General features: G+C 35.7%; 1 protein-coding gene across 2 annotated transcripts in view; it reads right to left on the reverse strand.

Moving 5' to 3' along the window:
• Window positions 1-1864: 1864 nt before the first annotated feature.
• Window positions 1865-14643, reverse strand: part of MGAT4A (alpha-1,3-mannosyl-glycoprotein 4-beta-N-acetylglucosaminyltransferase A) — a 67694-nt gene continuing 54915 nt past the window's right edge. For both annotated transcript variants that reach the window (XM_032226616.1, XM_032226617.1), the window contains 6 exons: window positions 13440-13547; window positions 10105-10298; window positions 7187-7265; window positions 6544-6610; window positions 5765-5877; window positions 1865-4572 (listed from right to left, as the gene is read on the reverse strand). In XM_032226616.1, coding sequence (XP_032082507.1) covers window positions 4546-4572; window positions 5765-5877; window positions 6544-6610; window positions 7187-7265; window positions 10105-10298; window positions 13440-13547 — 588 coding nt within the window. In that variant the 3' untranslated portion in view covers window positions 1865-4545. The remainder of the gene's footprint in view (window positions 4573-5764; window positions 5878-6543; window positions 6611-7186; window positions 7266-10104; window positions 10299-13439; window positions 13548-14643) is intronic.

Here is a 14643-nt window from a genome sequence, read left to right on the forward strand (position 1 = left end):
TACAAGTAATGAAAATGCTTAACCATATCATCAAGAATGCCAAGAAATCTGGCTGTAGGATGACAAATCACATTTCACAAGCACAAGAACAGAAGCACAACTAGAAAGCTGACGAGTCAAAAAAGGAGTAGGGCAACTCTAAATGTTTTTAACCAGTAAATTGGTTTCTACTGACAATCAAAATAGCATCTTCAAAACACCATAATTCAAGTAATATACAAGCTGTTCCTTTCTCCAGGAGGAGGAAGTAGACTGAATTTGAGACCTAATAGGCAAAAAGAGACATGAAGTAACATTTGTACTTTCGCAGGAAGAATTTCAAAAGCTGCTTTAGGGGGGAAAAAACATTCAAAAGCTCTTTTTAAAAACGGATGTTTTAAGCACCAGAAATATCCAGACACCTATTTATATTTAAAAATAACTATGCTTAATTATCAACTGCTAAGATTTAATATTTCAGTAAAATAAAGAATGCCAACAACTTGAACATTTAGTTCAGCTGCATTTATATTAAGAAAATATGGATGTCAGTAGAAAATATAAGAAAAGATAATTATATCAGGGGTTTGGGGTGATGCTTTAGGATGATTGATATATTTAGAAAGCTGAGAATATATGAAAACCCAAGCACAATGAAATCTGGGAAGAGCACTGGCCTACTCAAAATGGCTACTATGAGGGAGGGGGGGAACTATAGCGAAGTATTGTTTCACCAAAATGCTACCTTCCAGGCACTCTTCCAAACAAAATTCTGGGCAGTTACCAAACATTTTATTGGAAAACTTAGGAACTATTTTTTTAACTAAAAATAAGCCTACTGTCATATATTAGATTCTCATTTTAGAAATTTGGAATTTTTTAAAAAAATCTGGTTGAGCAGATGTTATAGGATGTATTCCGCAAATTATTATCTACTCCAAACTATCAGGAAATACTTTTTTGTTAAGTCACCAACTGAGAATTTTCTACTGAACCTTTTTTCTAACAACCTAGTGACATGTAGGTAATTCTTGACTTACAACCGTTTAGCAACTGTTTGAAGTTACAATGGCAGTGAAAAAAGTGCCTTTTAATTGGTCCTCACACTTACAACCGTTGCAGCATCCACACATTCACCAATCAAAGTCTGGCTGCTTGGCAACTGGCATGTATTTAGGATGGTTGCAAGATCCTGGGGTCATGTGATCACCATTTGCAACCTTCCCACCCAGCTTCTGACAAGCAAAGTCAATGGAGGAAGCCAGATTCACTTTACAACTGCAGTGATTTGCTTAAAGTGGCAAAAAAAAAAGCTATAAAATTGGGCAGGGCCCACTTTACCACTGCCTTTTTTAGCCATGGAAATTATGGTCCCAATTGTGATTTTACACTGAGGACTATCTGTAATATATTATAGTTACACTCATGTCCTGATGAAATAGCCACGTAGTTATTGGAAAGCAATAAGCTTTTTGCATATTCCATTCAGTGATATTATTCTAAGCACCAACGCAATGCATACTCTTTTTTGTTTGCATCTGACCTTTAAATCAGTATTATACTGATAATTGCTGATTGCCTGGACAAGTCTTTGCAGTTTTCTTAGCAAGATTTCAGAACTGGATTGCTATTGCCTCCTTCCTGTGCTGAGAGAGGGGAGCATTAGAGCATTAATTGACCTAGAAGTTTATTGGTCCATTTAGATATCCTTATACAACTGGCAAATTGCTTTAGGGGATGGGCATTACTACCTGATTTATCCTCAGCCTGTTGGCTCTTTAAAGCTGGCAGTATAAAGAATTGACATTCATTTTTCTCATTTCCAGTTGGCAATACAGGAACACTTTGCTAGTGTATCTCCTTATCTGTGCAATTCTTTATTACATGGAATGGTTTATACCTAAGTCAGTTGTCTATTGAGAGGTTTAAAGTTAAGGATTAAAACATTACAACTGTAATACTGCAAAGTAGAATACTACTGAATACAGGAAATATTGCATCTGACTAAGTATGCCTAAAGTTGCATTGGAGAACATCACTTTTGATTTCTAGGTTACTGTTAAGTCAATTGGCTACTGATTTTGGAGAGAGAAACTTTCCTCAAAGACCATACATTCAATGGGAGGAAATGATCTATTGGTCTTTAGAAGAGAACAGCAAATTACATTTAGATCTAAGATTCAGACTAATTTTTAAATTAAATACAAAAGGTTAATAAACCTACACAAACTGCAATGGAATAAACTGCTGGGGATAGAAAATCTTACATTTATGAAGCAGAGACTCATATCATGGATCTGCTATATTAGCTTGAGCTAGGACAAGTGATTATATAGCTTTACAACTTATTCGTGGCAAACTTAAAATACGAAAATGAATATTTTCATACATATTATTTCATTTTCCATATAAAGAAAAGGTACATATTTTGAACAGTTTCTCACCAATTCTCTATGTTTTTCCTACCCAACCTTATTTTTGTGTAGGAAAATGGTATTCTTGATTATCATTATTAAGTTTATCATAAATACCCCATACCCAACCCACCCACCTCAACATGGCATGTCAATATTAAATACACATTCAATAAGTGTTCAGAATTACAGGCAGCTTACAGGTTATTTAAAAATAATTTTAACATTTAAGATTTATAGAACATTTAGGAGCCAGAGTTTTTCATTAATTTAATATATGTCTGTAAAATAGGCCATTATTACTATTCCTTCCATTTTGGAATCAGTACACGCCATCCCTTAATTTTATAGAAGTAGTAATATTCAAATTCATAACTTAGCTAGTATGTCATACAAGCACTTCTGTATGCATACATCCCCAACCAACAAATAATTTCAGCAAAACTATTTCATTATTATATAAGGTCCCATCTAATTAAAATCAAAGCAATCTCAAGTCTTGAATAATTTGAAACAATTCAAGTATTTTTTCATACTGGGATCTTTTTTTTTCTTTAGAAGCAGTTGGACTTCATAGACTCATATAGAAAACAGATATCCAATCCCTTCAATACATTACAAATCATTTCTATATTTGATAGAAGGCAAGAGAGACACTGATTTTTGGCAAAAACTTACATCCGAGACACAGAAATATCTAAGAATTAACTCACAATACAAGCTATCACTATTGAAGATTTACCTATGTGAGTCACAGGTAATTTTAAAAAAGCTTTGCTTTTCATAACTTGGCTGGAGTTAGATAAGATTTTTTTTTTGTTATTATTACTATACTATTGCATGTTTTCTGTGCTACGGAGCACAAAGTGCTTGAATTGCCTCTCTTCAAGGCTACTGACCAAGCAAACATCTTTTTTCTTTGAAATACAAAAGACAACAAGCATTTAGATCACGGAAGTCTTGCTTCAGTCAATTGGAGTGCAATGCTTTTAAGCAGAAGCTGGATCTTAAGAAATAGAAATCATTTCCACATTTAAGAACTGACAAAGTTACAATTATAAAAGCTCAGCTGAGGTTACTGTGTATCTATTCCATTATTCCTAACAGAATGCTAAATTAAATCATTCAAAAGCACTGAGCAGAGTTCATTGAAAAGGGAATGCAAAACAAAACAAAAGTTGATTTCAGAAGGCATTGCTATCCAAAGGAGCAACTTGGCTGATTGCATTGAAGAAAACTTTACAAAGATTAAAAAAGAACAACCTGTTATCAAAGTACCCCTTTAATGGGGAATGATTCAAACTTTAAATTGCTGCAGACTTCATTCACTCTATTGAAATATAAAATTCCTTAATTCCAGGGCTATGAAAATCATAGGTAATGTTCTTCAAAGTCCTCACATTCCATGTTTGTATCTTTGAACACCATATGTGATTCTGTGAACCTCTCATGAAGATGTTCTTCTGTGGAAACACTTCTTTTTTCGGTGGAATTTGTGCAGGAGAATCTGGTCTGGTACAAAAGTGCTTCATTGGCAAATTCAGTTTAACTCTTTTAAACATGGCAATATATTACAAAATATGATCATTAACCAAGTAAAATGTACAGTTAACTCAAGAAGTAAGATAATACATTAAAAAAAAACTTAATCAAGTTATTATTGGCATAAAAATATGTACTTTTCAAATTATTTAATAAATTAAATACCCTAAAATTTTTGAATATATATCCCTGATAATCTATAAAAGAGGGTTTTCAATAACAAAATAAATGGACTTTCGAAAAGTACCCTCTTCATAAAATGCATTTTAACACCTTTTTCTCATTTCCAAGGAATGTAACAATATGTACACCTTTTATGTTCTTAACCCATTGCCATTGGATAGACCAAGGAGAATTTATGTGCTCCCTAGCCAACCAAAGTCATGTTCAAATTATTAATCTAGATAAAGAATGCCAGGTGAATATCAGTTTCTACGTTGTAATAAATCCTTCTTGCTGAGTCTTTATTCTCAATTACAGTAGAATTCACGGGAGGTAGTGTTTCAGTGAGAAATTTGAGTTGAATTAAGGTGCATACTCAATATCTTTCTTCTGCAGTTTGGACGATTTTGCAAAAGTGTTCAAAATCTGTCTTCTTCTTCAATATTGATCAGTTGGGGAGTTTTTTAATATGAATCTGTAATGCAGAATTGAAAAATGTCTGATAGATCCCAATAAACAGCCAAACACTTAGGCAAACATAGTTCATATCCTTTTCAGTGTAACATAATCAAGTTTCCACAACATTTAACAAATGCTTGGGAGCATAACAAAAATCACCTTTTTGGAATGTGCTTCTGCATGTGTTTTGATACAAGAATGTTAATCGGAGATGGGGTGAACTACTAGATCAAGGCTGTCAATCTGTGGCCTGTGGGCTGGGTGTGTCACACGCTGGCCACACCCACGCCCGGTTTAGCAAATAGCAAAAAAGTCCTGTTATGTCACGTGATGACACCGTGATGACACCGTGATGACACGAGTTTGGCACCCCTGTGCTAGATCAAAATTTACAATATCTGTTAGCAGAAGACATGATGAAAGTGGTTGTTGGAAGCTATTGTTCAGTATATCTCTATGGCCATTACTACTGAAAGATAAAGGAGAAAGAGAAATTGCCTCTTTTTTATAGGTATAGTTCTTTGTTATATTACTATTAGCCATGATTTCTCAGTTAATCTAAAGCAGTTTTTCCCAACATGACATTTCAGATGTATAGAACTTATATAACAGACCCCCTGATTTGGCAAGTCTGATGTAAGTCATTAAGACCCCTGCAAACTGACACACTTGACATGCTTGGTTACTGTAGAAGGTTTTCTGAACTGTCTATTACAACAGACTAGCTCAAAGATCCCATGAGCAGAATATATTGATAGAAAGCTCTTTGGCACTTGGTAACAGAAGAGATAAATTTCCTTTCCCTGCTATTTTTAGAAATCAGATCTCAGGAACTGGGAACCTTCTGAATAGCATGGGTAGTATTGTAGCTAGGAAAATTGGAAAAAAGGGACAAAGGGCCTTTCAACAAATAGGACATATTTGGATCTTATTCAGTTCATACCATTGGAATATCTAGTCTTTCACAGGAAGTCAAGAATATACAAGTGCTGTAAAATGCAAAAAAGTCAAACTATTCTGAATTTTGCATCCAGTATTAGCATTAACATTCCTCTTCACTTCACAGCGATTACACTTTTATAATGGGGAAAGATTCAAAATATTCCTGAAAATTCAAGATTTCATGCTATTTAATTTAAGAAATTTAAGAATTTAAATGTTTGAAGGTAAATGCTCTAGTTATTAAGCACTCTTTGTTTCACTCTTACCTCATTTATAATTGCCCAGACGGATGAATTTTGTATGATGAACAGCCGGACAGCTGTAATTGGATTTAGATTGGGACTGACTATTCCTTCTGCTTTGCCATTTTCAAATTTGCCTTCAAAAGCAAAATAATCATTCTAAATAAGTATAGACTCAGCAAATACAAGTCACTTTACACGTAATCCTATTAATTTGGCACAAATAAATTACAAAACCTGGATTTTTATGGATAATATGAAAAAGTCAAAAAAATTATCTGCCAATGTAGCACGATTGGTTTTATTCTACTTATTTGTTCCATCAAATGAAAATAGTAGTATGATCACTTCATTTAGCGGAAATATGAACAATTTCAAAGAAGGCCTTCAGAGACATGAAGAGTGCAAATAGCATGACTCAAATTCTTTAACGCTGCTGCTATGTATTTTCATAAAGTCAGATGGCTGCTTTAAGGAGACACTATATATGCACCCCTACATTTTGAATCACTACTCTACCGTAACAACATCTAAGTGATGCAGACTTCAGAATGCATAATTAGATGGTTGCATCTTTCCCTAGATTTCACAGTCCCCGTGTGTCACAGTACACCTTCTTATTTTGTGGTAATGCCAATACCATATTGCTGCTCAGATACCTTAGATAACATTGGTTATGAAATTATGTCCCCTGAACTTGATTAGTATGCTGCTAAATCAATAGTAATGCAAAATGAGCACTAACTTGAGTTACTTAGATTTTGTATTCAAATGCCTGTAAAACAGAACTGTAGTATTATTACCTATTCTGAAATAACCATCTTCTAACCGTTTCTCTTTGGTTTCTTTGCTTAATACCAGCTCTTTATTCTGAAAAATGAGATACAAAATATTATCATCAAACTGATAAAGGATTTAATTAATTGTGTAACAAATATTAATATGCTAATGAATAACAAATTCACAATTCTTCCCCTCATCACCACTTCATAATACCCTGGAAGCCAACAAGATTGGAGTGGGCCCTCCCAGAAGAGGCCATGGTTGGTTGATATCAGGAAGTAAAACAATATTCTTAAAAGATAATGATATACTGCATCCTTTTATTTACATATATATATATACAACGTATTTTAACATAATATGCATGATGTGATTTTGCCCTTTCTCTCACCCATCTCTGGAATTTTTAGTAATGGCATCTATATACTGATTAGTTTATATGCCTCTTTGAAAGTTGCTGTAGTTCAATACTAAAGATATTTACTAATAAATAAGCTCCAAGACAACACAGAATAGGAAAGCTGAAATAAAATCATAAGCACAATCTTAGTCACATGATTTTCCAACTTAGGGACTGAGTTCTGGTCCCAACTGTGGTTGCTAAATATTTGCATTGTTGTTACACTCATAGAAAGGAAGAAGAAATAGACTTTATTATCATACCCTAAGAGGTAATACTTCCACAGTTGTATTGACCAATATATCTCCTGGGTGTTCTGGATTGCCACTATGAAACAGGAATCTATATCATGGAAATCAATAAAGCAAAACAAATTGGAAAAACAATCAAAAATCACCTATACAATTCTATCTATTGAAAGAGTTTGCTTTCAGATAATATGCAAATAATTACTATCAAGGACGAAGCAGAAAACATAATGTTCAAAACTGATCTTGCAAACAATTCATTATGGATAGTTTCAAATAGGTGAACAAGATAACTAGCAGAATTTCATTTATAACAACACAAGCGCAGAAAACTTTTTGCTCTATCTCTTGAGAATCTAATTTAAGGCCATTTTGGCATTCATGAGATTTCATATGAAGAATGTTTTTCTAACTCAAACTCAGTTTAGATGACATCAGAATAACAAAATTGTTATCTGACAATCTTCAGAATAGGAGCATACTTAGCAGAATTGTGCAAAATGTTACAATCATTTGATGTTTTAAATCTAAGTAGCTGTTTTAAATTGAAAATGGACAGGAAGTGTTGCACTGCTGTTAAAATCTTAGCATTTGAGTTCAAAATGACCCTGTTTTCTTTCACTCATGTACACAAATTTAGTAGCCAAATGCACTTCATGTTGTTTGAACTACAGGAGCTATATCAGAAATTTCTCAAGAGTACCAGATGTTCTATCATTGTATTTTATCTACAATAAGAAACAAAACTGAATATAGCATCTACATTAATAATATAATGGAAGATTATTTAAAAGACTGGAAATTAGTATATAATTCAGATATGGCATCTTGCAAAATATCAAATTTATGCTATTCTAATTTAGCAGCAAAATTAAGACTGAGCAAACACTGTTATATGATTATAATGTTCAGTTCAAACAAGATAGCCTTATCTAAGTTTGTTATTATTGAATAACAATAGTAAGCAAAAGATAGCAAGAATCGTGAGATAAGTTTCTCAGAATAAGATGATGGACAAAAATAACAATAGGTATTGAATTGTAAGCTGCCCTGAGTAGTTGACAGAAATGGGCAGCTATAGAAATTAAACTAACAAGATGTCACAATTTGCTAATCCTTCATTCATATTACTGTATTTAATATTTGTTTAAAGCAAACACTTTATTATTCCAACCAAGCTACTGTGGGAGAATAAAGCAGGAATTGAGATGGTCCTCCCATGAAACAGTATATGACATTTTTTCATACTGGCAGCAAAACACAAAATGTCAATCAAATAATTTCCAAACAACATAAAATTTATGACAGTTATGTTTCATATGATATTTGCAGAATTATAGATTCTTGTTCCTCATCAAACTGAACATGACATTTTGTAAGCATAACAATAAAGAAGTCATGTGAATGCATATATAATATTAACTCAGTGTGGGATTCTACATATTGGTTGAGAGAGATGAAAAATTCCCAGAATGAAGCAGATCTCTCTTCAGTGCAAATCCTTCCATTCAGGGAAGATGCCTCACTGATTTCAGGGATTCCTGCTTCTTCTTACCTTCCTACAGCCTAAAGATAGTCCTTGACTTACAACCACAACTGAACCCCAAGTGAGTTTTGCCCTATTTTGAACCCTTCTTCTACAGTTGTTAAGTGAATCACTGAAGTTGCTAACTTGGTAACACAATTGTGAAGTGAACCTGGTTTCCCCATTGACTTGGCTTGTCAGAAGGTACCAAAAAGTGACCACATGACTTAGGAACACTGCAACCATCATAAATAGGAGTCAGTTGCCAAGCGTCTAAATTTTGATCACATGTCTATGGGGATGTTACAACTGTTGTAAGCGTGAAAAACGGTCATAAGTCAATTTTTTTAGTGCCATTGTAACTTTGAATGGTCACTAAATGAACTGTTGTAAGTTGAAGACTACTTGTAATCTATTTTATTTAGCAGATTTTTCAACCCCTTTCTATCGGTTTCTTATTTTTTTAATTCTCTCCCACCGAAAAGAATCTCTGAAGGAAATTATTCATTCTGGGTACTTCAGGAAACTACAGGTAGTCCTTGAGTTACAACTATTCATTTAGTGACCATTCAAACTTACAATGGCATTGAAAAAAAGTGACTTATATAAGCAGTTTTCATACTTATGACAACTGCAGCTTCCCCATGGTCATGTGATCAAAATTTGAGCACTTGATAACTATTGATTGATGACAGTTGAATTGTCCCAGGGTCAAATGATCGCTATCTTCCCAGCTGGTTTCCAGCAAGCAAACTCAATGGGGAATGGGAATGGGAATGGGAATGGGAATAGAATAGAATGGAATGGAATGGAACAGAACAGAACAGAACAGAACAGAACAGAACAGAACAGAACAGAACAGAGTAGAATAACAAGAGTAGGGAGGGACCTTGGAGGTCTTCTATTCCAACCCGCTGCTTAGGCAGGAAATCCTATACCATATTTCAGACAAATAGCTATCCAATCTCTTCTTAAAAACTTCCAGTATTGGAGCACCCACAACTTCTGTAGGCAAGTCCTGCCACAGATTAATTGGTCTCAATGTCAGTAAATTTTTCCTTAGTTCTAGTTGCTTCTCTCCTTAGTTTCCACCCATTGCTTCTTGTCCTGCCCTCAGGTGCTTTGGAGAATAGCTTGATTCCCTCTTCTTTGTGGCAGCCCCTGCTTAATGACTACATGACTGACTTACCAACTGCAATGATTCGCTTAACAACTGTGGCAAAAAGGCCATAACAGAATAATAGGATGAAGCCTAGCTCATGTAACTGCCTTGCTTAGCAAAGGAAATTTGGGTCAGTGGTGGTCAAGGAATATTTGTGATGTCTTCACTGTTTAATTTACTATCAGGAGACATTAACCTCTTCTGCTCAGGAGATGTTTCATATTAAAATGAAAACAAAATGGTTACCTTTCTAGATTAGCTGGCTTGTCAAATTTAAACAAGATATAATCTCCAGCAACTGGTGTAATAGCCCAAAAAAAGTCTTCGCCCATGTAGGCTTTTTCAAGAGCATGCCCTTGATAGACTTTTAACGTCGTAGAAACCTCTGCTGGTGGATTCACATGAATTTTATGCAATAATGGTTTCAAGAAGTCTTTATCCTAGAAAAAAAATAACAAGATAAAGTGTTAAGTGTGGAACAACAACAACAACAAAGTACACATGTATAGGGCAATAAATCTATTTCCTGTGTTTTTATAGGTTATTAAATTTTTCTTGATAAAAATCATTTGTGACAATTTTCCATGACACATTTCACTTAGACAAAATTATAGTGAAAAGCTCCCCTAAGCACTACATCTGGAAATACGTATTTTGTCCCATAACTTATAGGAAAGTGTCGGGGAGGGCACGGTGACATGACAGCATCTTCCTACAGCAGGTGGTGTCCAACTCACAACCTGCGGGCCAGATGCGTCACATGCTGACCACACCCATGCCCAATTTGGCAAAGGGGGAGAAGTCCCAATATGTCACGAGATGCCTTCGTGATGCCGCGAGTTTGACACCCCTGTGCTGTAGTCTCTCCTAACTCCTGTTTATAATTTCCCCATTTTAGAGCTTTGTTTAACTTATTTTTGTTTTTAAACTGTTTTCCTTTTCAATCTATGGAATATTACAGTTAGCAATATTTTATTTATTGCATGAGAAACAACCTCCTACATCTGCAGTTAATCCTAGAACTTACAAACAATTGGTTATGAATTTAGTTTGAATTTCCGACGGCACTGAAAAAAGTGACTGAAAACAAATTCTTGCACTCATCATACCACCCTGATGGACACATGATCACAATGTAGGCGCTTGGCAACAGGGATGCATTTACAATAGCTGCACGCCCCAGGGTTAGGTGATTGCCGTTTGCCATCTTTCCAGCTGGTTTCCAAACAGCAAAGTTAATAGGGGAAGCGGGATTAATTTAATGATGGCATGATTCACTTAATAACTGCAGGGATTCATTAACAACCATGGCAAAAAGAGTTATAAAATCAGGTGTGACTCACAAAGTAACCTCATTGCTTAGGAATGGAAATTCCGGTCCCAGTTGCAGTTGTAAGTCAAGGATTATCGTGAAAGCAATCAAGAGATGGCAAGAAAATAAGCAAAAGAAGGAAGTGACACAGAATAAATCTAGGACTGTCAGCTCCTTCAAAGCCACCAAAGCAGCGTAACCAAAAGCAAGAAACCATAGACAGGGGAAGACAGGCGATACAAGACAGTTGTCACATAACCTCACCGGATGCAATTGCTTCTGCACCAAAAGGAAGGCGAAGTGAGGCTTGACTATATTCATTTCTACCAAATTGAAAATATGCTGCGCTGAGTTGAATTCACTTAGGAATATTGCAACATCAACCTTGGTAAATTTTAAACACTGCTTATTTCCAATGATAAATGTACCATATATTTACTCCCCTCAAAAGTTCAGGCTGAATGTAAAGAAACTTGGCAATGCTTAAAAAATTACTAATTCAAGCTGATGATAATTTATCCACAAGTAGATTTCAGAGTTGCCTTAAACCATGAGGTGGGCAGCATATAAATTTAATAACAATAATAATAATTGTAGAAGGAGATTTTAATACAAGATTTGACCACAATGATTAGACCCTTTAGCGCTGTGGTGGCACAGTGGTTAGAATGCAGTACTGCAGGCTAATTCTACTGACTGCCAACTGCCAGCAGCCTTCCAAGGTCAGTAAAATGAAGGCTCAGATTTTGGGGGGGCAATATGCTGACTCTGTAAACTGCTTAGAGAGGGCTGTAAAGCATTGTGAAGCAATATATAAGTCTAAGTGCTATTGCTATTGCTGTTCAAACCTCATAAATATCCTCCAGTATATTTGCCTCCACTGTTGGAGAGCCACCAATCCAAAGGTCCAAAATCTAACTTCACAGGTTTTTGTCTTGCAAAATGCTTTAGCAACCTCAGTTTACATATCCTAAACGGTACTGACCCAAGGGACAGGACAGGGCAGCTTACATATTGGTCTGTCCTCAATTTGAGCACAATAGATGGTACAGCCTTTGCTTGAGGACTTGTGAATTTTCTAAGAGACCCTACAACAGTTGGTGTTTCTGACTGTGATCATCTACCAAGGACACTGTCTCTTCATTTAGATATTATAGAACTGACAGATGTCCCCTGTCTTTTGGTCCCATTGCATATTGTGCAATGCTCAGGTCAACATATAAGATGGTCAACTAGAGTGTGTATGGCCATTAGAAGAGCTTCTGAACTCTTCTCACCTAAAAAGGGTAATTTTGAAATATCATCTCCTCATCATGACCCCATATGCAAGCACTATGAGTCTCAGATTCAGATTTCCAAACAGATTCTAATTAACACCTATTCTAACAGAATTATAAACTGATCAGTATAAATCAAATCACTGACTTGACCAAGACTGCCAGAAAGAGGAGGGGGAAGGAAGGAAGGAAGGAAGGAAGGAAGGAAGGAAGGACTAACTTGTGGTAATTTTTAGGGATTACTAGATGCAATCATGTGATCATGATCTGGATGTCTGGCAACCTATTAGCACTTACAGTCGATTGCCAAGTGCCTGCAAGCACAATAACCACACAAACATACATCCAATTCTTCCCAAGTGGCTTGCTACAAACAGAGTTAATAGACAATGAAGATGTAAAGTCATGTTCAGGTCAATGGTGGGTTGCAGGCGGTATACCCCAGTACAGGCGTACCGGAGCCTGCCCGGAGCACCAGATACCATTGCGGTCTGGTGCTCTGGAGGGCCCACCCGCCCACCCACCCGCCCAAGCTCCTTACATGTCTTTTAAGTCTTTGGTGCTTCCGCGCACGAGCATGACGAATACAGCGCCTGCGTGACGCTCCACTGAGCAACTGGAGTGTTGCGGAGGCTCGCAGAGGCGCTAAGATGCATGCGCGTGCTGCACATATGTGCACATACGCTGCACGCATTCATGTGGATGCCACCAGCCCCGTTCCAACCGTACTAGTTGGAACGGAATCTGGAACTCACCACTGGGTCAGGTGATGTCTCACTTAATGACTCAATTATACTTAGTGGCAATTGTATTTAAATTCAGTATATAGTTTATATATATATATATATATATATATATATATATATATATATATATATATATATATATATATATATATATATATATATATATATATATAGTTCTTAATTAAAATTAATGAACAAGTTTCCAAAAATTGGTATATGTATATGTTGCTTTCTATCAGTACTTACTGTGAGTTTTTGAATCTTTCCTTCTAGGGAAGAGTGTAGACCCACATGCTGAAAAAGTGAAGGCCTGAACCGTATTCTGAGATTGGATTTCTGGCGATCACAATGTTTCTTTAACAAAACGGTGGAAATATTTTTAGCATAAGACACATTATGATTATACATGGCTTAAAAACTGGCTGTCTGGGCCATTTATTGCATTCTTACCTTATTTTTATTTAGCATATTAAAATAACATATTCACACCACTACAAAAATTCAGTCATCAGAACTTTAGTAAAGTTAGTTTATAGGAAGTAATGAATAGGTAATCATTCATCTCTCACAGCTGCTAGAATTTCTACATGCCAGTTCAGAGAAAAATACATTTTCCAACTGCAGCTTTTACTTCTGCAACCTGCAATGGCACTCTGATTTGAAATGCACTTAATTAAAATAAAAAATAAAAATGTCATGCCTAATAATATAATGTATCAGGCACCATTCTTATTGTCATGATTTGATCTGAAAACTATAATTGAACAAATCAATTCGTATTTCTGATTTTAGTATAAACTACTTTTGCCTATTATTGTCTTCTCCTTTCAATAATATTCTCATTTTGATATGAAATGTGGAAGCAGATTATATATATAAACACTCCTGGTTTCCAAGGCCTCACCACACTGCCTATGTTTGACAGCTGAGCATATCTATTTTGGGTTGAAAAGCAATACCAAAAAAAAGGACAATGGCAAATTGTACTATGGCTAAGAAAAAATGGTATGAATTTAATGGAAGTCCCTAGCAGTTGAGTTCAACATAAGGGCAATTGTATGTATTCCTTATCTGTGCACACCCCCACAACTCTTTTGCTCTTTGCAGTGGAAAAGTTCTGTGGGATTTATAAGTAACCCTTTTCCCATTGAAGGGGACTTTTGCTTCACCTCTTCTTCCAGCTTCTGAGTCTGAATTGCTCCCTGGATCACTGAAAAACAATTCTGACTTCATTTTTTGCAGAAATAGAATTGGGAAGACTTCTGCTTCATGCCCCTAACCCTTTGCTTCTGCTGCTGACAGGATAGACCTTCAAGGGAAGCAGTGCACCTCTAAGGCAAAGAGAAAGCTGGGCAGAGAAGAGTTGTCTGTCCTTCCCTGCTCCTCACTTCAACAGCATCAGTAGCAGCTAACCACAGCTCCACATAAGGTCAATTTGATCTATCAGCCT

Source organism: Thamnophis elegans, chromosome 11 (assembly GCF_009769535.1).
Source record: "Thamnophis elegans isolate rThaEle1 chromosome 11, rThaEle1.pri, whole genome shotgun sequence".
NCBI lineage: Eukaryota > Metazoa > Chordata > Lepidosauria > Squamata > Colubridae > Thamnophis > Thamnophis elegans.